Source organism: Fonsecaea multimorphosa (assembly GCF_000836435.1).
Source record: "Fonsecaea multimorphosa CBS 102226 unplaced genomic scaffold supercont1.26, whole genome shotgun sequence".
Taxonomy (NCBI): Eukaryota; Fungi; Ascomycota; class Eurotiomycetes; order Chaetothyriales; family Herpotrichiellaceae; genus Fonsecaea; species Fonsecaea multimorphosa.
The window spans coordinates 144,556-170,822 of NW_015971660.1; the positions used below are offsets into that span (position 1 = coordinate 144,556).

The 26,267-nt window shown below is 52.6% G+C and overlaps 10 protein-coding genes across 10 annotated transcripts; 2 read left to right on the plus strand and 8 right to left on the minus strand.

Moving 5' to 3' along the window:
* Positions 1-323: 323 nt before the first annotated feature.
* Z520_09801 (uncharacterized protein) lies at positions 324-3,309 on the minus strand (the record flags this gene model as incomplete). The annotated part of the gene is made up of 6 exons (XM_016780295.1): positions 324-1,342; positions 1,391-1,534; positions 2,192-2,311; positions 2,358-2,929; positions 2,993-3,168; positions 3,289-3,309. 6 exons carry the CDS (start codon positions 3,307-3,309, stop codon positions 324-326), a joined length of 2,052 nt encoding a protein of 683 aa, XP_016628538.1.
* A 937-nt stretch (positions 3,310-4,246) lies between these two features.
* Positions 4,247-5,493, minus strand: Z520_09802 (uncharacterized protein; the record flags this gene model as incomplete). Its single annotated transcript, XM_016780296.1, has 3 exons — positions 4,247-4,622; positions 4,737-4,953; positions 5,037-5,493. 3 exons carry the CDS (start codon positions 5,491-5,493, stop codon positions 4,247-4,249), a joined length of 1,050 nt encoding a protein of 349 aa, XP_016628539.1.
* An 808-nt stretch (positions 5,494-6,301) lies between these two features.
* Positions 6,302-9,046, minus strand: Z520_09803 (uncharacterized protein; the record flags this gene model as incomplete). The annotated part of the gene is made up of 1 exon (XM_016780297.1): positions 6,302-9,046. One exon carries the CDS (start codon positions 9,044-9,046, stop codon positions 6,302-6,304), a length of 2,745 nt encoding a protein of 914 aa, XP_016628540.1.
* A 620-nt stretch (positions 9,047-9,666) lies between these two features.
* On the minus strand, positions 9,667-11,894 carry Z520_09804 (uncharacterized protein; the record flags this gene model as incomplete). Its single annotated transcript, XM_016780298.1, has 4 exons — positions 9,667-9,973; positions 10,167-10,389; positions 10,480-10,762; positions 10,878-11,894. 4 exons carry the CDS (start codon positions 11,892-11,894, stop codon positions 9,667-9,669), a joined length of 1,830 nt encoding a protein of 609 aa, XP_016628541.1.
* A 541-nt stretch (positions 11,895-12,435) lies between these two features.
* On the minus strand, positions 12,436-14,463 carry Z520_09805 (uncharacterized protein; the record flags this gene model as incomplete). Its single annotated transcript, XM_016780299.1, has 6 exons — positions 12,436-12,765; positions 12,841-13,491; positions 13,539-13,586; positions 13,642-14,034; positions 14,159-14,296; positions 14,368-14,463. 6 exons carry the CDS (start codon positions 14,461-14,463, stop codon positions 12,436-12,438), a joined length of 1,656 nt encoding a protein of 551 aa, XP_016628542.1.
* A 961-nt stretch (positions 14,464-15,424) lies between these two features.
* On the plus strand, positions 15,425-16,705 carry Z520_09806 (uncharacterized protein; the record flags this gene model as incomplete). The annotated part of the gene is made up of 1 exon (XM_016780300.1): positions 15,425-16,705. One exon carries the CDS (start codon positions 15,425-15,427, stop codon positions 16,703-16,705), a length of 1,281 nt encoding a protein of 426 aa, XP_016628543.1.
* Positions 16,706-17,051: 346 nt separating this feature from the next.
* Z520_09807 (uncharacterized protein) lies at positions 17,052-17,279 on the minus strand (the record flags this gene model as incomplete). The annotated part of the gene is made up of 1 exon (XM_016780301.1): positions 17,052-17,279. One exon carries the CDS (start codon positions 17,277-17,279, stop codon positions 17,052-17,054), a length of 228 nt encoding a protein of 75 aa, XP_016628544.1.
* A 627-nt stretch (positions 17,280-17,906) lies between these two features.
* Z520_09808 (uncharacterized protein) lies at positions 17,907-18,654 on the plus strand (the record flags this gene model as incomplete). The annotated part of the gene is made up of 2 exons (XM_016780302.1): positions 17,907-18,393; positions 18,554-18,654. 2 exons carry the CDS (start codon positions 17,907-17,909, stop codon positions 18,652-18,654), a joined length of 588 nt encoding a protein of 195 aa, XP_016628545.1.
* A 2,487-nt stretch (positions 18,655-21,141) lies between these two features.
* On the minus strand, positions 21,142-21,720 carry Z520_09809 (uncharacterized protein; the record flags this gene model as incomplete). Its single annotated transcript, XM_016780303.1, has 1 exon — positions 21,142-21,720. The coding sequence occupies one exon, from the start codon at positions 21,718-21,720 to the stop codon at positions 21,142-21,144; it is 579 nt and encodes a 192-aa protein (XP_016628546.1).
* A 3,509-nt stretch (positions 21,721-25,229) lies between these two features.
* On the minus strand, positions 25,230-26,205 carry Z520_09810 (uncharacterized protein; the record flags this gene model as incomplete). The annotated part of the gene is made up of 2 exons (XM_016780304.1): positions 25,230-25,737; positions 25,793-26,205. 2 exons carry the CDS (start codon positions 26,203-26,205, stop codon positions 25,230-25,232), a joined length of 921 nt encoding a protein of 306 aa, XP_016628547.1.
* Between the last annotated feature and the right edge of the window lie 62 nt (positions 26,206-26,267).

The following is a 26,267-nucleotide window of genomic DNA, read 5'->3' on the forward strand; positions in this document are numbered from 1 at the left end:
GAAGATACACTAGAGAATTTACAGCATTACAGGGTGGATGGACAGGATAAGACAGGGGAGAAACGGGCAGGATATGTCAGGATAACAGAGGATACGAGGAACAGTCTCCAGCCTGCTCCCCCTCGGAATGCAATGCGGTAAGGAAAGGAAGGAAGAAATAAACGGGAGGGAAAGAATCAATTGAAACGAATTGGAAACCCAAAAATGCGGTCGAAAAGAAATGGGGGAAAAAAGGATCTCTTTTCACTGTCGCCATATCACACACACTCTCTCTCTTTTATCCTATACAGTACGCCGGCCAAATCAGATTCATCTCCATCTCCTCAGGCGGGAATCTTATAGCTCCAGGGATGCTCCTCGTCGCCATATTGGATGCCCTCGATCCAGCTCTTCATGCGGCTCGCCACCTCACCGGCCTCTTCATTGGGTTTCAGCCCGCAGTGCAGCACGCGGTCCTTCCAGGCGATGTTGCGCACGGGGGCCACGATGGCGGCGGTGCCCGCGCCAAACACCTCAATCAGCCTTCCTTCGCTCTCGGCTTCGGCCAAGTCTTGCATCTTGACGTACCGTTCGGCGACGTTCCAACCTTCGGGCTCGAGACGCTCTCGGGCCAACGCGAGCACCGAGTCGCGCGTCACGCCTTCCAAGATGGTCCCGTCCAGCGGCGCGGTCAGCAGTTCCTTTTGGCCAGTCTCTTTGTTCTTGATGCAGACGAAGAGATTCATCGTGCCGACCTCGGTGATGTATTCTTCGGGCCCGAAGAGCCAGAGATTCTGGTGCAGACCTTTTTTCGCTGCCTTCAGTTGCGGGACGATGCAGGGCGCGTAGTTGGCGCCCAGTTTCTTGTCGCCCACGCCGCCTGGCCAAGAGCGAACAGCGTAGTCGGTGGCCTCTAGCGAGATGGCTTTGAAACCCGTGGGATAGTACGGTCCGACTGGGGAGGCAATGACGTACAGCAGCGCAGAGCCCGGTGGTCCAACACCCAGCGTTCTTTGCGTCCCGATCAGTGTCGGTCGGATATATAGTGAGTATCCCTTCTCAGCCGAGATGAAGCGTTCGTCCAACACGCACAGCTTGCCGATCAGGTCTATAAGCTTGTCGCCTTCGAAAGTAGGGAGCGCGATGCGGGCGGCAGACTTGTTCATGCGCTCCATGTTCTTTTCCGGTCTGAACAGTCGCAGAGAGTTATCTTTGAGGCACTTGTATGCTTTCATGCCCTCGAAGCATTCGAAGGCGTAATGGAACACGCAGGTTGCGGGATCTAGTGAGAGGTTTTGGTAGGGCGTTATTCGAGGGGGCAGCCAGCCCTGCGACGCCGTCCATTCAATGGACAGCATGTGGTCTGATTGCGGTCAATAAACCAATGTGTCGTCGAAAGTGAGAGCCATACCGGTAAAAGTCCTCCCGAATACAAGATCTTTATTCGGTACCAGCTCTTTGGGGGTGATGGTCTTTGTGACCTCTAACTTGGACGGGTCGATGCCCGGAAGCTTGGAGTAGATGTCATCCTCCGCAGCCAGAGACCGTTGGCGCGCTAGAGATGTTGAAAATAGTCTATACGAGGGCAGTAGCCGTATTGAATCCGACTTGAATGTGGATGAGGTGAGAGCGCGTGCGCAGGGAGTGCGGAGTAGCCGAGGGAGTGACATGGCCTGTTATTGTTCGGGGATCATCGACAGCAGGGGGGGACGAGGGCGGTGGTCTAGATATCGAGGAAGAAGCTGTACTTGGAGGAAGTAGCCAGGTGCAAGGCAGAGCGTGAGTCAGGGAGACGGGGAGAGGAGATGTCGAAGGGCGCTGAGAATCAGCTGTACGAGGTACCGAGATTGAGAACAGCGTCTCCGTCTCCGTCTCCCTCTCTCTCCGTCTTTGTATCTCGAAATTCTGGCCGCGACATCGGAGCTCGGGGCTTGGCGCCGACTTTCCGCCAATAACCGGCGTCGGTCTCTCATAGCCCGGAGTACTTCATAGTCCCCCGAACGACCTCGATGAATCTCTCTTAGAGACTTACCAGGCACCCTCGTGCATTCTTATGATAAATGATGTGACTGTGATGATGATGGCCGATCTTGACCTGGGCTACAGACTCAACGCCCTTTCTCGGATGGTCAGTGGTGAGGAACCACTATCTTGCCCTCCAGGACCTTTACTCCCGATCCAATCACCGCTACACACCCGTCCCTGTACGTACTGGTTTGCACGTCAACCACCCCTGTGCGCTCAGAGACTTGCTTCACCTTCATAGCCGACTTGTTCAATCGGGAAGCCCAGTACGGTATCAAAACACAATGGGTTGATCCGGTCGCTTGATCTGGAAGCATGTTAGGAGTCGCCCCGAACCTATGGACTACACTCACCTTCACATCCATATGCGAACACGCGCTTTGCGAAGTCGACCCCGTATCGACCTCCCTTGCTGGTGATGACCTGGCTTCTTGTCCCGCGAGGAGAAGCATTCATCAACCCCACGGCATCGACAGTCATGCTTGCCGCAGAGAAGTCGACCTCTTCGCTCACCTCGATCACCAGATCCATCAAAGCATTCCTTCCCAGTGCCAGAATCTCGGGTACGTCGACGCCGAGGCTCTTCGCGATGGTTTCCCGAAGCTTCACGTCTCCGTCGAACCACTCTATGACCGGCTCAGCAGGCAGCTCAAGCTTCACCGTCCAGATGTCCCCGAGATTGCCATCCAACGATGAAGCGTCTCGCGTGTAGCCGTCGACTCTGATCCCACAGATCGTCTCAAAGATCAATTGTCTCCAACCGGGTGCGAGCTGTTCACTCAGCACGATCGCTGCCCCCATGATGCCGTGTCCACAGAAAAGCTCTTCTTTTTCCGGCGTGAACGATCGAATCAGGTATTTCACATGCCCGTCACGGCCTTCTTCGACGCGCTTGATGAAAACAGTGTAGGATTGATTCAGTTCCCTGGGGTTTCCAGGGTTTCAGCTCTGGCTCAAACTCCAAGCCTTCATCTCGGGTTGGTCATACCTTGCAATGGTCTGCAGAACCGGCTTAGGCGGCCACTCCCTGTATTCTTCTGGGTCAAGCTCGAAGACCGGTGTTGGATTGCCCTTGAATGCCTCCACTGTCATCGTATCGATCATGACCTGGCCCCAATTCTCGAAATCAGTCTTCAGAGGTCCTTTGATCGGCCCATCTTCAGCCTGCGAGGGGCAAAAGTTGCTGATGCGACCATGGAGCTTTATGATTCACGAAACGAATACTATGTGGACCATAGTTTTGGCCATAACCATTCCCCTTCCAAAAAGTAAGGACACACTTACAAACTCCCACAGCCGGGCCATACTTGCGACCCCCAAGCCTCCTCGCAACAGCCAAGACGGTATGAAAGACCACTCGAGAGCTCTGTTGGTTATCCCGCGAGAGTTGTCGTCGTGGTCGGCTTTTTCTCTCCCTCTGTTCGGAATCCAGGGATCTGGACTTGCGATGTGACAACTCTTCTTACCACAAAGGAAGAGAGTACCTCGAAAGCTCGTCCGAGCTTTTTTGCTCTCTTTCGTCAGGTAATATCACAAGTTTGTCTCTGTCAAGGATGGCAGCGCTAGATATGTCATAGGGTGTTTACTCACGGGGTACTCCCCACGATCGCGCTGATTCCCATCGAATAGACATAACAACCCCATGATCTACCCAGCTGGGATATGCATCAAGCGTCATGCTACGCCCTATGTTATAGGAGGTAGTGGGTGGATCTCCGCTCCCGACCCCCGGAATTGGACAAAAGATCCGGCCCTATCGATTAACCCTTGACACGGCACCGTCTCGAAGCCCAATTGCCATCAAGCCCGCTGGAAGTTTCAAAAAGGTACAGTCTCTCTTCGCTCAATAGTATATTGTATCATTAGGAGAGAAAAAAAAATCATCGTCAAGTATATACAGTTCCTTTGCCGCGATGTATACATACAACTGTCGTTTCTTGGGCCCGAGAAGCACGATGGGAGGGGTGTTGCCAAAGGGGATAGCAGTTTCGCTGTTTCGGATTGCGGTGCGCGCCCAACATGTAATTATACCCTCACGGCCCCTCGTCCCTGCTGATGCTATTCTTTCAAGGACAACGTCTGTGCTCATGCCTGTCGAAGAGGGTGTCGCGCAGCAGCTTCCTCTCCTATACATACACACAGGTCAGCGAGCAAGCCTTTGAAAGTACAATCAAAGCCGAGAAGGAGTTTGGACCCCGTCACCGGCCACGCTCTTCCTGACTCTTAAAAGGGGTGATGAAATCTAAGACTTACTGCTCATGGAGTCCCGCGCCTTCACCAACATCTTCGCATCGGGATTCTCGTACGCCACCAACGGCTGCAACGCCGCGCGGATGCCATGCTGTGCCGGGCCCTGGGGAGCATCGTAGTCGATGGAGAAGACGGACACGGCGCCGTAGCAGCCGTTGTCCACGACGGGGGTCTCACCGGGTAAAGCGCAGTTGCCGTTGATGCACACGTTGTTGCCGTCGGTGATCAGGTTCGCGTACGTGAAGAGGCCCGTGGTTGCGTTGTAGACGGCCTTGTCGGTCGTGGCGCCGCCGCCGAGCCGCGTCTGGATGAAGGGCGGGTTGACGCACGAGTCGTTGGTCAGCGATGTGATGACCGGGGTGTTGACGCTGGGCATCAGCCTTTTTAGTAAAGGGGAACCAAAAAAAAAAGAATGGCTTTAATGATTGGGGCGGGGGTGGGGGTGGTTCTATTTGGGGGGTTTGGAAAAAGCAGCAGCTTACTTGAGCCCGTAGCCGAGAGGCAGAAGAGGCTTGCCAGACCGGGAGCCCTTGACGAGCTGGTTGACGAGATTGGTGGCCAGCTGGGCTTGAATCGTGGCTGGGTCGGGGTAGCCAGAGGCTGTGGTTTTGTTGATCCAGGTGTACGATCGCTGCTCGCTGTTGCCTCCGGAGAAGGCGATTCCCGGGATGTTACGCCCGATGGCAGCATATGTAGCACCTGTAGGCGGAGAGGGAGAGAGGGGGGGCATTGGTAAGTTATGGACGATCTCTTGCAGACTATAAAAGGGAGAAAAATCTCACCAATGGTTCCGGAGAGAGTGTACAAAAAGTAGCCCTGGTTGAGGCCGAAGTTGGGTCCCGCCACGAACAGGTCAATGGATCGGTTGTTGTAAAAGGTGGGGAGCACGTAGTCGAGCGCCACAAAGGTGCACGCAGCTGGCGTGCAGTTGTAATACCAGATGTCGGCGTCGTTGGGATCACGGCCCAGCGACGGTGCACCGGCGGGGATGAGGTTGAACTCCGAGTTGACGGCGAGCGACTTGTTGTTGGTGAAGACGGATCGACCACCTTGGCCACTTTCGTTGTCGGCGGGGGCTACCATGACGACTTCGTGCCCGCTCTCCTTCAACAAGCGGTAGAATTCTCGGATCTGGGCACTCCCGAAGCCGTCATCGTTATTCAGCAGGATGGAGATTGCCGACGACGTGCTGGCGAAGGTCAGGGCTGCGAGAGCAGCGGACAAGAGTGACCACTTCATAACTGCACAGGTGAAAAGGAGGTCGAGGTGATTGACTAGGCAGAAGGAGCTGGTGTTGCTGGAAACACAAATACCAAGCTCACCACGTTCGCGCGAGCACGAGCGAGCTTTAATACTCGAAGTCCCATGGCTCCGAAAAGGTTAGCTCCACTGGCCTCGCAATCACCCAAATACGAGGACAGAAGAACTTCTGGCGACGGGCTGAAGTTGTCAGGGTGCCAAGGTAGATGGAATTCCTTGGCCTTGTCATGATGTAAAGCCACTTTCGACGGGAATGTTCGACATCTATGGGAGTATATGAATCGAAAGGCCAGATGGGGTTAATCAGATATTCTAGACAAGAGCTCGTGCGTGGTCGATTGGCCTCGCGTAAAGCAGCCGAGCAATGCTCCGAAGGGAAAGGCTTCGATTCAGCTTCTTGCCGGCCCGCGGGCTCCACAGAAACATGGGTTTGGGGCCTGAGCGACAATGCCATTGGTTGTTTTCATGTCAGGAACAATCTGCCCGTCTCTCCATAACGTCCACCAAAAGGCATTGCCATTGCGAAACCCCTTGCGCCGCCGGTACGAGTGGACTGTGTCATCTGTTGCACAACGCGGGTTGATTGTAACTCAAATTTGCGAAGGTGGTTTCTGGCCAATCCTGTGGGCACACTGGTCCTCTCAAGACAGTTCAAAGATTATACGAGAGAATCGCCTCATCCTTCCAACTTCGCGTGCATCGATCATATACTAATTTGCCGGCTGGATCTGACCAATCGCGGCACAAGGCGACTAGTCAACTTCACGGCTACTCTGCGCGCTTGGTGTCAGAGCAGAGATTCGTATTTGTCCAGGCCTGTTTTCTGCTGTTGAGGCGTTTGCTGCTGAGTCCTTTGCGGCTGCAGCACGTTCATTGACGCACTGAATCTAGGCCCTGGCTGCGAGGACACGCCGAAATTGTTGTAGTTTGGCTGTGGCCAAGCAGTCTTCTGGGTGTTACCTGCAGGAGGCGGAGCTATCATGGGCGCAAATCCCGAATTAAGAGACCCTTGCACTACAGGAGGCGGCGGAAGCTGCCAAGTCGTATTTGATGTCGCAGTCGGCGGAGACATGCTGCTTGCAGGATTAGAGAGATAATTCGACGGTTGCAGCACCTGATGTTGATTCTGCAGAGATATCGGTGAAGGTGAAGATGTTCCCCAAATAGAAGTCGATGATGGTTGGGTAGGCTTAAGACTTGGAAATGCCGAGGCACTGACATCCGGAGTGATCGAGCGAGATAAAGGCTGTGGTTGAAGGACGGGCAACGAGGGAGACAGTTGGTGTGCCAATGCATTCGTGCTGGCGGCAGCGCTCATCGGAGCCCATGAGAAGGAAGGCGGATTTGGGGTCAACTTTTGGCCCTCAGAAAGGGCACCTGCAAAAACATCCGTCTTGTCAACGTTCTTGTCTCCGAGGACGAGTTTCTCGAAGTCGTCTTCTGTGCTTCCGATCTGATTAGCTTGGTGGACGCCGTTGCCAATCTGCTTCTGTGACGAGGGCGTGGTCCTCGACTCTAAAGTCCTACTCGAAGAGAGCTCCTGCAATTTACGAATCTGTTCGCGCTCGATCTTGCTCGAGAGAGACTTGATGACATCCATAAAGGCGCTGAACTGGGAAAGGTCAAGCAGAGGGCCCAGAGCAAAATTCCAAAGGATAGGCATCACCTCAATGGCTAAGAAATCAGTGTCTGCAACGGTCCCGATCTGTCGGAACACTTTCAGAGCCGCCATCATCACTGCTGGCTCTTTTGTTTTGATTGCTTTCAACAGAGGGACGATCTTCTCTTGCATGGTAAACTTGTCTAAGCTGGAAACATTCTTGTCCTGCTTTTCTGGATGACCCTTCCCGGAAAAGTCGTCGATGTTGTTTTCCGTCTGTTTGGCTGAGACGCCGCAAAGTACCCCAAGCGCCTCGAGACCTCGAATCTTGATAGTCAAGCTGTTGGTCTTGCTAAAAACGTTGGCCACAACGGGGAACAGATCATGCTTGACCGTTGAGAAGTCGATTAAAGGAAGCACCACCGGTAATGTCTGTAATGCAGCATCGGTGATTGAATGGGTTGATGACTCCATGGCTACATGGACAATGGGCAAGACATCATCTTTGAACTGTTTCGCAGAGCAATTTTCGGCAAGGAGCTGAATGTTGTTGAGAACTGCCAGTAAAGCAGCCTCTTTCCCGCTATCCCGTTCTTCAGACTTCGATTTGGATAAGAATATCTCTCTCATCCGAGGCAGGATGTTGTCCGAGACAAGCTCTTTGCTGAAAGGGACAGCTTTGACTATCAGAAAGATATTTTGCATGATGAGTGGGAGCAATTCCCGGTCCTTCATCTCGTCCAGAAGAACACTAAGGATCTTCTTTCCCAGGACCGAAGGCGGAAATTGAGGAAGGACTCGACCAAGGCCCTTCATGAATTGAGATTTCTCTGCAGGAGTCTTTGCCGGAAATGCATCCAAAAATCTCATAGTGTTCACCAAAATATTGTCAAAGTACTGCGATTGCTGGAACTCACTGGCAGTCATTCGCTGCGCTGGTCGCCTGGTTAACATTCTCGGTAACGTGACATTCAACTCGCGCGGTAAGGTGTCGTCGCAGAGATAGTTGTTAGCGCCGGTTGGGACAGTGGAAGCGCTGCTGAAGATCCTTTTATACGTTGACTGGTTGCCATGGGTTTCAATAGGTGACCTATGAGGCTGTCTGTAGCATGCGAGGACAACTAGACCCAGTGAAAAGATGTCGGCCGAGAAGTTGATGTTTGAGTCGAGCACGAAATCAGGGGAAGTATAGTCGAGGTCCAATTGAACTGTTCGAGGAATTCGAGAGTCGTGGTGGAGCACTTCAGAGAGAGAAATTTGAGGGACAGGTTGGTGTCCTTCTGCTCCGTCCGGCGGCCCAGCAAAGCCGAGTCCGGAGATCTTCCAGTCTGACTTGGCATTAATCATGATGGCGTCTGGGGTCAAATTCCCGTGGACAAGCTTAGCAGAATCGTGTAGGAACTCCAGCCCTTTCGCGACCTGCAGCAGCCCCTTCTGGATTTCCAATTCGTCGATTTCCACGTCGTCCTGTGCGCGAGAAGTGGCTCCATCGTTCGACGTAGACCGCGAGATACTCTTCCCCCTTCCATTCCCACTCCGATCCTTCTTTGCAAGGGCAGCGGATAAGGAGCACAAGACCGGCTCTGTTGCAAACATCAACCCTCCACTGCGGGTTTCTTCGACGGGTTCAAGCAGTTGCAGAATAGAGGGATGGCGGAGGCGCGCCAGGCTGCTGGCTTCCTTCTTCAAGCGCTCGACAACTTCATCTTGGATCTTGCGGACCGACGTGGCACTGGTAGCACGTGCTCCAAACCCACTGCTGGTGACATCGAGCGATTTCCTGTCAAAAATGAAAATCGACGCCTGTGTGCCACTGTTCTTCTTCTTGGCATCGAAGATGGTCCAGACCCCTACAGTCGCAGATGGAGATTTGGACACTTCATAGTTGGATGTTATATTCGAGGTAAAGGATTTGAAGGCGGACGAGAACATTGGCGATTGAAGTCGGATTTGCACACCCGGGACATCAGAGGGTGATGGAGTCAACTGTTAAGCAACTAGGTCGTGGCAACAATTGAGCCGCAATGGAGTGAGTGGTTCAAGATCGATGTAAATATGCAGGGAAATACAGTGCCGACTGAGATTGATGTAAACCAGGGAAGCCTCTTATCCTGTCGCCTGGAAGCAATCCTCCGTCTGATATTCGGGGATCGGAGCTGAGACGCGCCAAGACTCGGCTATTGAATCGCATCACGTGAGGGACTCGTATTACTGCGGGCCATAGGCGCGCGGAAACGTTAGGTTCTCCCTTTCCACTGTCGACGTTGTTCTACCGTCCAAATATCCAATCTTAAAGGGAGCTCGAAGCATTGATCAGGTCCATATTGATTATGACAATGAGAACGCTGCATATCAGCCAGATTTCATGCTCAAATTAAATTTGGCAGATGACCCCTGCAGACCTGGAACACCACAGCCTCCCAATATCAATACCATTACCTGCTAGATAACACATTACAGCATGCACAATCGGCATGTCTGTCTGCCAACAAATGGCCCGCATCTCACTGAAATTTCCAGCGCAAAAAGCTCCATCCCTTGGCATACAAGCCTCATCGTTTTGTTTGCTTTGTACGTCTGAAGTTCATCCTCGCTTTCCACCGCTTCCTCCACTTCCGCGCGGCCCGTCGAATCCGTCTCGTGGGATAGTTCACAGGACTTTCGCCGCCGACGAATATTGCCGCGTCATAAAGAAGACCTCCCAAAATCGCACCGATAATGGGTCCTAAGCATGCCACCTTGAACCAGTAGCCGTCTGCGAAGAGGGTTTTGGGGGTGCCGTAGCCGAGGACGAGCATGGCAAGGCGGGGACCGAAGTCGCGGGCTGGATTCATGGCTAGACCAGTGATGTAACCGAATCTGTAGAGGGAAGTGCGTTGACAAGTCAGCCAATGCGCTAATGTGAGTTCCTTCATTTTGATTCCGCTCCTGCCTCATCTTGATTCCCACTTGGCTCAGGGAGTTTGGAATTCCCCAATCGGCAGAAAGACATCGCCAGACAGAAATCAGCGGACAGGGAGGAGAAGGAGCAAGAAAAAGGCCTGATACTTACGCCATACCAAGGACGGTAACCAGCAGGCCGACTATGAAGGCGTTCATTCCAGCCCCGGGAGGAGCATTGGTGTCATCGCCCAGCGCGAGCACCGAGATAGTCAAAATGGCTGTACCCATGAGTTCGGCAAGAAATGCTGTACTGCTGTTGACCCAAAGAGCGCGTGGGAAGGTGAGAAAATTGGATAACACCACCGTTGATACCGCTGACGCATGTGGTAACGCTGGAGCTGACCTCCAGCCTTCAATTGAGTCCTTTTCCACTAGGAGACGTTGTTGCTCTTGCGCCAAATATAGCTCTAGAGCGTTGAGACCGGGTTGAAAGATGCCGAAGGCAATCAAAGCTGCAAGGAAAGCACCGAGCATCTGTGCCGCGACATACATAGGCATTTTGCGCAACGGAAATCCCCGATAGATGTAGAGCATCAGTGATATTGCTGGGTTCAGGTGAGCGCCGGATATCCCGCCAGCGATATAGATGGCTAACATAGTCGCAAGTCCCCATGCCCAGGCTCCTGTATCGTTGACCCCAGCTGTGCCACGTGATACAGTCATTGACAGGTTGGCGCTGAATCCGAGTGTGTACTGAACCATGATCTAAGGAGTGGAATCGAACGTTAGCATGTGCTCATTGATTTTCTGATCTTCAGCATTTCCAAAGTAACATTTACGAGCACAACAGGAGAAGAAATGTAACGGAAGGGTGACGTACTGCCAGGAGCTCGGCCAACGGCTCTCGAAAGCGCAGCCGGATAATCGACCAATATGTATGCAGGTTGTGGACCTCTTCGTCTTCGGCTTGATAAGCTGCCAAAGGAACTGCATCTTGGTAGGGTACGTCTTTCAATTCCTCTTCCTCCCTTGCTTGCTTGACATTTGCCACTGCTTCGGGCAACGACAGTTCTGGCGGCTCGACTTGTTCTGCCTGTTGTGGCTCAGAGCCGACTTCTTCCTCAATCGTGTCTTCCGGTCGAATCCGGGTGTATGGTGTTTCAGTCGGCGCATCTGAAGTTCTTCGACCGGCGCCAAAGGGTGAAAATGCCGGCGACTCTTGGTACTGGTTTTGGTAGGAGCGGTATAACGATATTTCTCTCTCCCGTCGGATAGCGTCTAACTGGGAGGATACCTTGTCAGGCCTGAGGGAGGGTTCGATTCTGCCAGCCTCAATATCTGCGGTCGCTGGCTGCTGGACCTCTCTTTCCTCTTCTTGGACTTCCTGCTCAAGTTCGTCCTTTGCTGGAACCATACCAGGTCTTAGCACGCGAGGCAAAGGTTTAGCCAAGCCCCATACGGGCCGGACATTCGTTGGCTGATCATAAGCAGGGTTGAGTTGTGTATATCCCGGATCGATGTATGGTTGGTTCGCGGCCAAAGTTTCCACGGGTTGTGGACCTGCCAGGGAGAATTTGCGGGATGCAGTGTCAGTGACATCCCCTCGTGCTGAAGGCGCAGCAATGGCAACAGATCTTCTGCTGGACTCGGCATAGTCTCTTCCCCAAGCTCGTGCTGGGCCCGGGCTTAGATTTTGACTCGTTCCTAGGCTACTGATGCGATGACGCAGTGTCGCTGGGCCAAAGTTGAACTCGGTGTAATTAGCACGAGGCTGATTTTGAGACGGCGATCTCGACAGATTCTGCTCAGCGTAGTCTCTCGAGAGCACACGAGATGTGTCTCGTGTTGACACCCTCGAAGCTCCCTCGGGGCTGGTGACCCGTTCGCTGTTCTCCATGATTTATCCCACAAGATATCTCACGCGAGCTAGATATGTAGATCAAGGTTGTGCGGCTCGGATCGTTGGCTGCTCGCAAGGGTTGTTAAATTCAAAGTTTTCGAATACTTTGGCATCTGATCCGAGGTGAGAAAGAGGGGCGCTGGGTTTGAGGCGTCTCGACGTAGAGGGTGCTAGAAGTTCCCTGCCATCTCCCCAGATATTTGCAAGAAAGGGTTAGGGATATCCCAATACCCCTTTGGAGATTGATCTCCTGGTGTGTTTAATCGGCCGTATACCATGGTTAACGTCAGTAGATTTCATTCTGTGAAAGTTCCAAGCTCCGAGGCGGTCAGGGTAGCTCAGGCAGTCCGTCGTGACCCTTTTTATGACCTCATGCCTCTATATCGCGCTTTGCCCTTTGCCGTTAGCACCTTGTCATAGGGGTGACCATAAAGCGGCTACTTTCCGCCCATATCTTATTATCTTGCAGTCGCTGATTCTTGCTTTCTATTGATATCTAGAAGCGCAGAAAGAAACTGACGACCGGCCTTTGCCTCCATCACAGTCTAGCACCCATTTCCCTCTTGACCAACTCCCTCAGCTCCGCTTTCTGAATCTTACCGTTCGCGTTCCTGGGCACCTCGTCTATAAATCTTATACCACCGTCGAACTGCTTGTACCGTGCTAACTTGTCTTTGGTGAACTCTCTGATTTCAGCCTCCGTGATGGTCGTGCCTGGTCGTACCACCACGTATGCTCGCGGGAGCTCCGACTCGTCGATCGCCGCTTGTACCCCAATGACTGCGCAATCCACGATGTTGGGGTGCAGAAGAAGTACAGCTTCGAGTTCGGCGGGTGCGACTTGGAACCCACGGACTTTGATAAGTTCCTGCCAGAGGAGAGATCAGCCACTTCTTCGTCCGAACGATAGCGTCAAGACGTTATAACCATGGTAGGGACACACCTTCTTGCGATCAACGATATACCACTTCTTTGTCTCCGAGTCACAATAGGCAATGTCTCCTGTATGGAAATAACCCTCTTCATCCCAGTCGCGTTTATTCGCTTCTTCGTTCTTGTAATATCCCTTGACAATGATAGGACCTCGAATGCACAGTTCGCCTCTGAGGTTCAATCCATCCGATCCCTTGAGATCGGTAACGTCATTGCCATCTTCGTCGACGACCTTGGCGTCACAGTTGGGCAACAGTCTGCCAACGCTTCCGGTAGAGTCCTGCTCTGGGTAGTAGAACCACATCGCTAAGCACGTGGTCTCGCTCATTCCCCAGGCTTGGTTGAAGGGGGTATCAGGCCGCAGATACTTCTTAAAGCGAAACTGAAGGCTCTTGTCCAGAGGTGCTGAGCCACACCAAGCATTTCGAAGTGCCTTCAACGAGTATTTCCCGGAGTCGAGATGGCCAGATGTCAGAAGGCTTATGACCATCATGGGGACGATGTTCACTTCGGTGATGTTATACCTGGAAATGTTGGAAAGCCACGTCTCGAGCTCGAAGCGACGCATAATGTGTGTTGGGATCCCGGATTTAATCGCGCTTGTATGGACTCGCGGCACTTGTGACACATGGAAAAGCGGGTTTGAGATAAGACGACGAGGCTGAGCATAGTCAGTATCGAGACATGGAGAAAATTGCTCCTGCTAACCTCGTACGGCCGAGGCCTAACTTCCATCACCACAATGTGTTGGGCAACCTGAAGCCTAATCAGCATCAACGGCTTTCTCGCGGAACAATCGCAGCCAACTCACAAGATTCCAGACCGAGATGCCTAACGCCTTTGGCATCCCCGTCGTCCCACTACTGAACAGCCTGGCGACAATAGTCTCTTTGCTGCGTTCTTCATCGTCAAACCGTTCCCAGTCCTTCTGACCACTCTGCAGCAGCACGGTCCAACTTTGGACTCCCAGATGTTGTGGAATGTCCTGGTTCAGAACGTCGAAGGCGAAAACATTCGATGCAGGAATAGAACATTCTCTTGTCGCAAGTAGTGCTTTGGGAAGAAACTCAGGCTCGACGATCAGATGCGTAACGTCTGCGGTACGAATGGCGTGGGCCAGCTCGAAGGGGGTATACGAAGGGTTTACACCAGAGAAGATTCCACCAGCGGCGATTATCCCGAGGAAGACCATAGAGTAATAGATCTGCAATCGTTGTTTAGCAGCTGCTACCAATCGCAGGATAAATGATGCCAAAAAAGTGAAGTGTTTGAGGGCAATTTGACGAGCAGAAAGAAGGGGAAAGGTAGAACCATGCAGCAAAGCATACATCGTTGAAAGCCATGACACAGACACAATCCCCTTTCTTCAGGCCAATACCATGGAGTCCGGCTGCAAGCTCGCGGACCAGCTTGCGAGCCTGCCGGCAGGATATCGATCGCGAAGGGTTTGATGCATCGATGTATACCTGGAATGAACTGTGAGCAAATGAACTGCACCACCAGTAGCAAGGACAGAGCCAGTGGCCTTTACTCATACCGGCTTGTCTTCATCGTATGGACCGCGGTGGTCAAACATCCACGTTAGCAAATCTGTTCCCGGAATTGGGTAGTGTTCCTCCGCCAGATACGGCATTGTATATATCCATGCAGAAGCTGTTTCTAAGAGTCGAACACAAAAGGACAAATCATCAGTCGACTTCGGTGTCTAGATGTAAGTTTTAGACAAGGGTGTTAAACTGAGATGAGCTGATCTGTCGTTGGCAGAAGTCTGCTCATGAAACAGTTCTGCACGAGAAGGAACCTACGCTCTCTCACTAAAGCCGCGGGTGCAATTGCAGCATACAACTCGGCTGTGCGGCATAGATAGCCGTGAAATATGGAGAGGACTAGACTCAGGAAGAGCCATCGTGATTGATTGAGGATGTGTGGGGATACAGAGTACTCCAATACAACCTGGAAGGTAGAGGGATTCCGCCGAGGCCCTCCGCAGGCGGGCAGCACAGGATAACTTCCGGAGAAGGCGTAGTTCAGCCTCGTGCGGAGTATTGCAGGAGATGCTGTATCCGAGTCAGAGTCGTTCTTTCGGCAGAATACCTTGTTGGTGAATCCGCACTGGAGGAGCTTCTCGCAGGAATTCTTGCGTCGTGTGAGGAGTGCCTCGTTGGCTAGAGGTAACCCAGGCTGTGAGACGAGTCCGACATCAGCACCACATTCTGCACCCGGGGCCCAGGTTCGTGAACGGAGTGAGGAGGTGGGCATGCAGCGTTGGATATACGAACTCGGCGAAGCCTACGAGATAGCATGGAGTCCAACAATAAGGATTTTCAGATGCATGCTGAAGCAACAAGTGGCATCGAATATGGTGGCCACGAAGCTTGACAAGGCTGAACGAGGCTGAGTCCCTTCTTGCCTTCCTTGCCAAGCAATCAGGGGTTTCAAGTGATGGCGCAGTTTCTCCACAGCAGAGCTCGAGGAGAAACAATTTGTGCCCCGCAACCACATGCGCTTTTGACTCATGATCCTGCAGCGCAAATAGCGCTTGTAAGTCCGTTTATTCTTTCCGGCGTGTCTCTCTGTCTATGCCATACTGAACAATGGCCGACTCTCCGCCCAAGTACGTCTCGATAGCCCCGCTGCTTAAGAAGCTGTCCGCTCCGCCTCCTCTGGACAACAACGTCAAGGCTGAAGACATTGCGCTGGCCTTCTCCCGCACGTTCGACAACCAGTTGAACCCCACGCAGCTCGCCGCCCTGCTCACGCTCTTACATTCGACGGGCAAAGATCGACATCCGGATGTGATTGCAAAATGCGCACAAAGCATGCGCGACGCCGCGGTGCAAGTGGATAAACACAAGTTGAGAGAAGTCGTGCGAAAGAGGAAGCGTGATGGTATAGCCCTGGGCAGTTACAGGGGTGGACTGTGCGATATCGTGGGGACCGGTGGAGATTCACACTCGACTTTCAATATCTCGACCACGGCGTCCATCATCGCGTCGCCAATACTGTTAATGGCGAAGCACGGGAATAGGGCGCAGACCTCCATGTCTGGATCGGCAGATGTGCTGAATGCAATTTTACCCAAAGCGCCCAAGATAGAAGCGCTGAGTGCGGCGCTGTTGCCCGAGGCGTACGAGCATACGAATTACACATTCCTTTATGCCCCGAATTTCCACCCCGGCATGAAATATGCCGCAACCGTGCGAAGAGAACTTGGACTGAGGACAATCTTCAATTTGATGGGGCCGCTTGCCAACCCTGTGGAGGCGCATATTGAAGCACGAGTAGTGGGTGTCGCCTATCAAGAGCTGGGTCCCGTCTTTGCACAGGCGCTGCAATTGTCTGGTGCGACCAAGGCGCTCGTGGTTTGCGGGCAGGAAGATCTCGACGAGATAAGTTGTGCGGGCAAAACGAATTGCTGGTTGCTAAGAGAATCCGAGAATCCAGATTACAGGGGCGATCGGGATGAAGAAGAGGAGGATGACACCAGTGACGACGAGCCGCCACCCAAATACATTTCGAAGGTGGAGAGGTTCGAGCTTGAGCCCGCCGACTTTGGTTTACCTGCACACCCATTGTCGCAGGTTGGCGGTGGAGGATTGCCAAGGCAAAATGCTGCTGTTTTGATGAGCATTCTGCGCAACGAACGACCTCCCGACGACCCGATCCTGCACTTTGTGCTAATGAATATTGCGGCATTGTTGGTCGTGAGCGGTGTTTGTGATGCTGATTCCTGCGAAAGTGGCGAGGTCATCACGGAGCGAGGGCCGGCGGGCGGAAGATGGAAGGAAGGCGTCAAGAAGGCCAGATGGTGCATAGCAAGTGGAAGAGCCCTGAAAGAATTCGAAAAGTTCATAGATTTCACCAACCGAGCATAGAACGGAAGCTGCCAAAAATATAATGTCATCTGTATGCCATCTCGTCTGGAAGGGGCTCGTTGGGTATTCATCATTCTGTATCTTCTTTGCGCATATCTATCGTTCCGGTTGAGCGGTGCCACCTGCCTGCGAAGCCATCCTAATAACGCCTGGGCTATGCAAAGAACCATCATCACGAAAACCATTTTGCATTGCGTCTGCATCGTCCCTCACGACCCTGCGGTCCGGTCATGTCTGCGTAGCTATCGGCAGGACGTGGATGGTCATCGTTTATCGAGCCTCAAACTGCACCATCCTGTATCTCGTCGTCAGCAACGAGTCCATACACCATGCGACCAGCCACTTTTCAGGATTGGAAAGGGCGCATGACATACCGCTTCGTTCTCTCCTTGTAAAGCACTCTGTGCCCACACATGCTGCATCGGATGACGTCGCCTCTTCCCAGACTCACTTTCGTGTTGCACTCGCCGCACACATACTGGACCAGAGGACCGTTGGATGCTTCGCCTGCAGCGTAGCCGGTCGCGAAGGCGCTGGATTGGGTGGGAAGTTGGTAGGCTTGGCTGGAAGACATTGTTTGGGTCGTTCGAGTGTGGGAGATTGATGTAGAAGCAGGAAAACAGTAAGGTATTTGGGTCTCTGGAGGAGGTTGATAGTCCAAGAGGCGTGTGCATGACAAAACGTTAGATGTGGAAGGCGGAAGCAACTTTTAGGGCGAAAAGTGTTGCGCTGGCGGGAGGCGTCACGTGAGGGTCACAGCCTTGCTTACGTGATGAGTTCTGGTAGCCTTACTGCAAATGAACTGGATGTCGCCATGTTCAATGGACACATCCACTAGCCTCCAACTGATATGCCCAAGGCAAACATGGAATGGACAAGAGTATCACGGGCCAGAGATGTCGACATGCCTACATAAATATATCACCAAGTGTGATCAAAGCTCGTGGCTTGATGCTATTGGAGGGCTTTCAGCCGCTTGTGTAACAACGGCCCCCCGGTACAGGCAATGCGGCTGTAGGCAGCAAGGCAGACATGTCAACGCTGCGGCCTGGGATGCCAGCCTCATTTATCCATCAACTGCGCTGGACATTTTATCTCTGAGCAGTTTCCCTTCTGGCTACTACCTCAACACCGTCCTATCTGAGAAATCATTGCCATAAACATCAAGAGCCTCAAGAGGGCACAGTTTCCATTTTCCACCATGGACTTTTTCAGATCGATTCTTGAATGCTTCGGAGGAGCTGACGGCGACAAGCTATCACCTGATTACTACACGGACACCAAAGAAGCCAACAACCTGCACCGACAAGTCCACCCCCCCACCGCCGCCACCGACGACGACGAGAAGCAGCTTGCAGCCTCGATTCTCTCCGTCCTCTTCACAGCCGAGAAGCCTGGTCGAGACCTTCAGGACCGTCTCAACGACATCGTGCACACAAACGGCTGGTATGAAGGGCTGGCAAAGCGCGTGCTGGACGGTCTGATTGCCGCGCTGCAGGCAGGGAAGGCCATGGGTGGCGCGATCCAGGAAGCATACGACAAAGCCTACGCCATCGGCCGTGACTTTGTGAGAGAACATCCGGTCCTCACCGCGGCGATCCTTACCGTCGTCGCCATTGGGATCCTCGTCTACCTTGCTCCATGGGCCATCGAAGCCTTGGGGTTCGGAGCGCGCGGACCAGTTGGAGGTGAGTGTGTGCTCGAGCTCGAGCTCGGGTACATGATTATGCCACTACCCCTACCCGTACTCGCAAGCAGCTCTACCTAGCTACCTCCTCATACCTACCCATACTCAGAATATTCGAAAATCACAAGCACTTTTCTCTTCTGACGTTGATTATTGCACAGGGTCCTTCGCGGCCTTTTGGCAATCGACCTTTCCCGACGTCGAGACTGCCTCGTGGTTCGCCTGGTTCCAGAGGCTCGGCATGACATGGGGCAAGGTGTAGAAGCTGTCTCTTACAGGATTCAAGGAAGCAGGACTTTGCGTGCGAGGACGAGTTGCGTCCTAGCAAAAGGTTTCCAGACACCGGTGGGGATTGTTTGCAGGTAGCTCAGAGTAAGGCTGAAGGATCCAATTGAGCCAGACCAAGTCCACCTCCACCTCTATCTACCAAGTCCAGGTTGGGGCCCAGGCATATTAATTAATGGACCCGGTCCCCCGGGACCTCTCCGTTCGAGCACCATGTGAAGCTGAGCCTGTCAGCCTTGCCCGGCGGATGTATGACAGGGATATGCCTGCTGGGGTGGATATGAATGTCTCAGACCAGGGGGCATGGATATCCATGCAAATGCCATGATGAATGATTCGTATCTATTTGGTTGTTTTTGTTTGGCTCTCTGCATTGTTCACCTCCACGGGGATGAGAAACAGACCCGTCGGTAGCAGGATCAGACAATAGGTACAGACCAAGACCTGGCCGGTCCCCTAACCCGACATATGAGTACCCGATGTCAAGATCCAAGGTCTCTTACCCGTACTCGTGCTCCAATCCCACATCGCTGGCACCCATGGGCGAGTTTGTGTGTGATCTGTAACAACGAATGCGGGGACCGGGACTCCTTAGATCTTGGCCCAAAAGAGCCGAGTTTCAGAAACACACCACGTCTCAGCCTTTTCAGGAACGACATTCTGCTTCCTTTCGGCCAGGCAGAAAGAACTCGGTACGAAGTTTGCTCCCTGACACATGGAACATTGTTTGTTTGCTGATAATATCCATGGCTTACGAAGGACTCCGTACGAGTACAGCACGTCTTGAAGATCCCCATACTCTCCACCTTCTGTATCTCCGATGGAGGCCAAAGTGTCCGAGGCCCCCAAGAGTGGTGATGACGAAAGCCTAATTTTCCTTCAGCCGGGGACTGGCTGGGTGATGATGGGGTCCCTTGTTTTGTTGTTGTTGTTGCTCGATAAATTAAAGAACATCATCGTTTCATGTTTCATGTGGGTGGCTGTTAACCGCTCCCCTTCTTCGCTGACCCAGTCATCCACCAGGGCGGGGAAATGGCCCGCTGTGCCTTGGATATGTACCTATGCATGGCGGCTACCCCCTGCACGAGTAAGATACTCGTATTCTAAATACCCATAGGTACCTAGGTACTCCCGGTACATAGGCCGTAGCCGTTTGCCATCAACCGGGCAGCCTAGCTTAGACTCCCTCGTTACCCTCGTCCTGGAACAAGCCACCCGGTTTCAAAGTGCTGGCGTCAAAGTCCTGTTCCTGACGATCATTGATCAGCCCCCTTTTGATAAAATAGCAACAAGGAAGCGCCCCCCCCTCCCAATGCAAGGGAACTAAGTCGGGCAGCCGAAAAGCTTGACGGCCGGCAAACGGGAAGCGAAAAACAAAAAAAACGAGGCGAGTTTTGAAGAAAACGGTTGATCCGGGCTTCCTTGGGGCGGCATGGCCCACCGGCCCCAACCCAACGCAGGGGAAAGGGTGCGTGCGAGGGGCGCTAACAGGTTGACTTTTCCCGTTCCCACGGATGGCTTTTTTCTTTTCTGGCTTGATGAAAGGGGGTCATTGGATTTGTGGCTTGCCGCTAAAAAGGGGTCAAGGTTAGTGAGCGCCGCCAAAACGCCACAAGGTGCATCGTCGTCATCTTCAATCAATCACCATCACTACTACCACCGTCGTCGTGCCGTTCCATGCCAATAGTCCAACGTCAACGGCCACCAAAAACAATTCCACGAAAGCGAAGAATGGTACTGATCGGAGTCATGTATTCCTCGTTTGTCCATTTTATGTTTCCCTATATAATTGGTATCCAAGAAGTGAAGTCTATAAACATTCATGCACTATACCCGTGTAGATTTCTCGTAGACAGCAAACGTCCTGAGGTCGTTGCTGAAATACTCGATGATCTGTTGGGATGTATCCATGTTCTATAACAATAGTTTTTTCCTCCCACCATCTGCACATGCGATGAGTCCGACCATGACATCCCTGTTTTGTTGCAGATATATGCCAGATCAAGGAACCTCAATGCCATGTCGATAATACCGCGAGCCAGTCAGGAAGACTATTGCCCAGAAGATCCAAAAAGGAAAGAAAGTTTACAACGCCAGCCACCATTGTCCACCATCGCCGCTGCTGATCATCAGTCATGTCATGACGTGATTCGCATATTCGTGAGTTTGTTTACTTGTTGCTTCGTAGCCATGCATATTGCCAAATGGTGTTTTCCAATATTCCACGGGAGACCTGTCGCCGGGACAAAAAAGTGAAGATGGATCATGATCGTCGAGATCGGGTACTAAACCTGCAGGGGCATTGATATGTCCATGTGTCGACTCATGGATGATACCGTAAAAGAGCGTATTTGCAGGCAGTGTGAATTCGGTAGAGGGCGGCAGAGCTAGCTGCGCAAAAAGTCCTGGAAAACTTTACAAGTGGCAATATGCTGGTGGCTTTAGATTGCTCGACGTTGGCCGTCTATGCCTTCTTGGGCATATGACGAGCATGGACGCGGTAGTACACGTTCCCTTCGCTGACGGAAACGCTGCGCTTGCTCGATCCGCCGGGGCAGATGGTCAAGACAAGGTTGGAGTCTTGGTCGCAGACCATGGTGCGAGTGTCATCAGGCGCATTGTAGGCGGCGGTGCAGACAGATTCACCCGCAGGGCAGTCGACGACGACACAGGTTGGGTTGTTAGGGTCGTTCTGCATCGAAGGAACGATCTCCATGCCACCAGCAGAGAAGGGGTAGCCGTTGATGTTGGAGAGGTCGTACGAGATCTTGCCGTTGGCCCAGGTGAACTCGAATTGCGAGATCGGTCCAGAAGTGGTGTCATTTGGGGAAAGCTTAATGGAGATGCCAACGCCCTCTTCCGTGTAGGCCTGGCTATAGCTTCCTTCGAGCAGTTGCATGCTTGGGTTGGAACTTCCTCCAACAGCCGCATAGTAGACGGGATACCCGCAGTTGTTGACAACGGTGGCAGATCCCACTGCCAGAACAGCAGAGGCAGAGGCAAGCAGCACGGCTGCGCCAGCGACAACGTTCTTGAATTGCATTTTGATCGTGATATACCTGTAGTAGGCAAGGGATAGTCGGGTTACTGGAGTGTCGTGTCTTGGACAAAAAGGAGGGGTCCTTGAATATGTTCTTGTCGACAAAGGGTCTTTTCAGCTAAGGAATGATGCTGATTGGAGACCTGCTCGAGGCTGTCAGAGAAGGAGATGTTGTAAGGATTGACAAGATATTGCGCAAACAGGAAATCACACAACAGAGGGGAGGACGCGGTTTAAGTAGTTGACTTTCACATCAACCTCGACTCCACGTTCACATCAACAACAAACCTCGAGGAGCCATAAGGAGTGCGGGCTTCAGCGCCTCCAGTCCCACAGGACAAGGGACCCTCTTCCCTTCGTTCAGAGATTTTCGCAGGTGCGTTGGCGCTGTCCGCCACGGACAGACCAAAATGGGCCCCTACGGAGTCAGTTCAAGATCCTGGTATTTTTCAGAACTGAGAAAGGGAGTGCAAAAAGCATAACCCGCCTAGACCGGAAATGCTTTGAAACAGTGATTGCCGGCGCCATGGGCCATTCCCCTGGCGGTGAAGTGGATGGCGCTGTTGGATTTTCGCTGATTCCTGAATATGACCATCGAATAGGAGGCCGAGCGCAAACAGGAAGGTTGGGTGGCACCCAGGTGGTACCTGGTCTAATGCAAGCCACGAAGGACCCAACTTGGCATATCCTGGTTGGAGGACCCGCTCGGGTGCGCTCCGGTGTGGAGTCTAAACACCCTTCCAGGCCCCGTCCACCTTGTCAGGTACCAAAGAGCACCGATTGGAAGCCGTCAGAGAGGTCGCCGAAAAATCCCGCAGTGGGAGCCGGTAAAGCTAAGCAGAAGGAAGGTAGGTTCAGGCACGGGAAATCCCCAACACACCATCTTCCCACCGTCCCGGTTTGTTGTTCCTCGCTTGCAGTTGCCCACGTGTAGGCGGAAGCGGATAATCGGTGGGCTAGCGACTCAGGGAAACCAAGTTGGTGTCTCGACCACTGCGCCTGAATACTGATGCGCTGGTTGTATCTGGTGCGACCAGAAGACCTCAGACCAGACGTGTCAATTCCTTGGCCTGCGCCTTACAGCTCTTTGCAGGGCAGGTCGCTGGCAATCCAAGATTCCTTTCCCTGTAAGGGATACGAGACCGCCGGGTGTCCACAGAAAATTTTTGCAAGCTGCCAGCGGTTCCCAGTATGACAGATTCGCGCATATCCTATACCAAGACGTCAGCCGTGCATACAGGTGGCACTGAGTGGTTGCAGGTACAAAATATCCCCAGTTCAGTTAAGAGTCCTCAATCCGGTAAAGATGTTCGCTAAGGTACCATGTGTTGGACTTGCTGGTGAGAATGGATCCTTCATTCTGCATGTTGTCCGTTGTCCCTTTGGTTCGGTCGTCCAGTTGGTCAAAAGCCAGGGTTGCTTGCTCTTTGGTTCCTGACGCTAAAGTATATTTGATCCTAGGATTCCTGGCTCGTGGCTCTCAACTGCGCGTAGTATACATCATGGTTATTGCAAGAGGCGATAGCCTAGTTTGGCCAGACATCCGGATTACACTAGGAATGAGCGAAATGCTCCCAATCAACTGTCCATCATCTTTGAGTGGGGCATAGTGACCGTGGAAACCCAAAGCGCAACGAGAGAAAAAAAAAATTAGGATAGAATGTTTGGTGTTAGGAAAATGTCAAACGAGTGATCTCGCCCCAGTCGATGACACCCCATCCCGTGGTTGTTGGACTATCGGTCAGTGGCATGGCATCTGTGTAACACGGCATGTTGAAGGTCTGTCATTATCGGACGGTTGCTGCAGACCTTGATTTTGTTCAGACCTCCAGGACGCTTGTCGCAAGAGTGATGTTGATCAAAAGCTTCACAACGCTAAGAAAATCAGTCTGTCCCTCTATCAGAAAACTCATACTGTATATGCCGGAACGTGCAGACTTTCCAGTGGCGGGAGAAGGGCCGATTGGACGAGTCGCAATGCTTCCTGGCATCGACTGGCTCAAAAATCCTCAACGTTGAGCGGATCCTGAGCGCAACCAGCGGTGCGTTGTAGAGCAAGCCCGGTCGCTGGAAAAGCGAGCCGGGAACGGCAAAAAGCAAATTCTCAAGCAAGGGTGGTGAGATCGACCAAGGTTGAGATGCAGGGAGGCATGGCTCCGACTGGAATGACAGCAGTGCTCAAGAGGATGAGACATCAATAGACGAGAGGTCAAGAATCCTTGGGCCGATGGACCCGAGTAAGGAAGCCATTGATGCCATTCCATTTGAACAAGAGAAAAAGATAGAGGCAGCTCGCAAGCCACAAATGACTAGGGCCAGAATCAAAAGAGGAGGCTGGGAGTATAGAAATGCGGGCACTTACGGAGTACCGTAGTCTTGCATACTGGAAAATCAATAGTCGCACCTTGGCCGAAAGGATGGGTCGAACGGATAGACAGGTACTTCCTGTTCTGAACATCTCAAGCATGTCCGGTCTCTACTAATCTTGCAGCGTATCTCTTGTCACGAGCAGAGGGAAGCGGTTTCCGGCCGAACAGAGCTTGGGGCGAGAAAACGGCGATTCAATGGACTGATTCAGCAATGGAGGACTCGGGAACCTAGATGGATCAAGTGAAGTTATGGCCGGCAGTTGACTCGAATCAATTGGAGGTATGGAACTGTGGTCAGGTTTGGTTTCCCAATCACCGAGTGCGTGAGCAAGGAGTATCTTGTACTGGATGTGTTGCCGCCCACGAGGGTCCGAGCCAACCTAGACATTGGGTTTTTTTGGTAGAGCGAATAGAGATACAGCAAGAATAGCTCGCTTCGAGGATAGTGAGAAAGTTAGTTGGGCCATAAGGAAGGTGTGCAAAGAGCAGAATAGCTGGTAGCGAGGACAGTAGAAGAGTGAACTGGAGGAGGGGAAAAGGAATATGCGAGAGGAAGAGGAGTGGGCAGCCGAGGGGAAAAGTGGGAGAGTGACGGGCGTGGGCGGCGTGGGCGAAGTGGGCAGGATCCGAATTCTCGCTCTCTTCTTACTTTTCTCTCGCCTCTCTCTCGCCTTTACCCACCGTGACTGTGACTGTGGTCGCTTCCGCCACCGACATCACTCATGGCAATTCCTCCATCATCCCAGGGTGCCATTGAGGGTGCCTGTGTCCTTCACACCAAAGTAGTCCTTTTTTGCCGAGGTCAACTAACTGGTATAGACGGATAACCCAACTCACCACGTTGCTGGAAAAACTCTATCAGAGGGCCCACACCCGTTATACTACTGAGTTACTACTGAGTTACTACTGAGTTACTACCGAGTTACTACTGTGTAGCTCATACCGTCTACCGTGGTAAGAGCCAGTCGGCGGCGACCGACCGTTCCCCAGCAGACCTCGTATCATTCGACCACCATAGACTATGCACGGGCCAACAAGTCCTTAGGATCAATCTGACTTTTTCATCTCGTCGAATAGCAAGGCAGGACCATGTGTACGCGCATGGAAACCACCTAGAAGGCAAAAGCTCTTCTAGGTTCCTGTTCATTCTCCACTGATCAATCGCACCAGACACACTGCTGCTCCAGCGGCGATAACACCCACCACCAACATTTGCAACGCTCCTCCCGTGCAAGCCTGGTAGTTTTCCCTTCCAGCCCAACCCCGAACGACTCCCGTCTTGACATATCCAAAGATCAGCAGCACGACTGCCATAAGTGCAATGCTCCACCACAATCCGGCCAGAACGTTATTCCGTGCAACGATGAAGTATGGTATCAATGGAATGAAACCGCCGATGAAATAACTGATGCCCAGCGTGAGTGCTGACAGATACGGTCGACCCGTGTCTGGCGTGGATGCTTGAAAATGGTTCCGCATGAGGAAGTCTTTGAGCATGAGAGGTGACCCTTCCATGTGATCGGCCACTCGTTTCGTCTCTTCTGCCGACAGTCCAAACTGTTGGAAATACTCCTGGACAAAGTCTCTTGCGGCTTGCCGTTCGTGCAGGAGAAGTTGATTACAGGTGCGGTCGGTGGCGTTAAAAGATTCACTATCTGAGGTCAGTGTCTGCGGTAACGGTGCTGTGAATTCATGTTTCGACGTACATTTCGCTTTTGGCACCGACATATCCTCCAAGCCCCATTGATATTGCTCCCGCGATCAGCTCTGCCAGCCCTCCAAGGATGACCACTCTGGTGTCGCCCAGCGCTGTCAGACCGGCAGTGAGAGCAAATGGGACGGTGAGTCCATCCGAAAGACCCAGAATCGCATCAGATACGACTCGCGCGTTGATTCGGAAATCCCAATCAGGCCAAAACCATCTTCGGGGTCGTTGCGAGCTTTTGTCTGAAAGGAGAATGGATGCCGTCTGATCACGTGGATTTCCTTGAAGGGTGGACGCCCTGGAAAAAAGCGGCCGGTTGGCTTCGAGGTCTGCTGCCGTGGGAAGTGTCTCCCTTCCCTGGCCTGGGGGCTTTGAATTGAGAATCATCTCAGAGTACCACTTCTCAGGTGCCATGCTGTTGCAGAGTCCCCGTCAGCACGGATTTTTCGCTGTTTGGAAGGGCGGGACAAAATGTT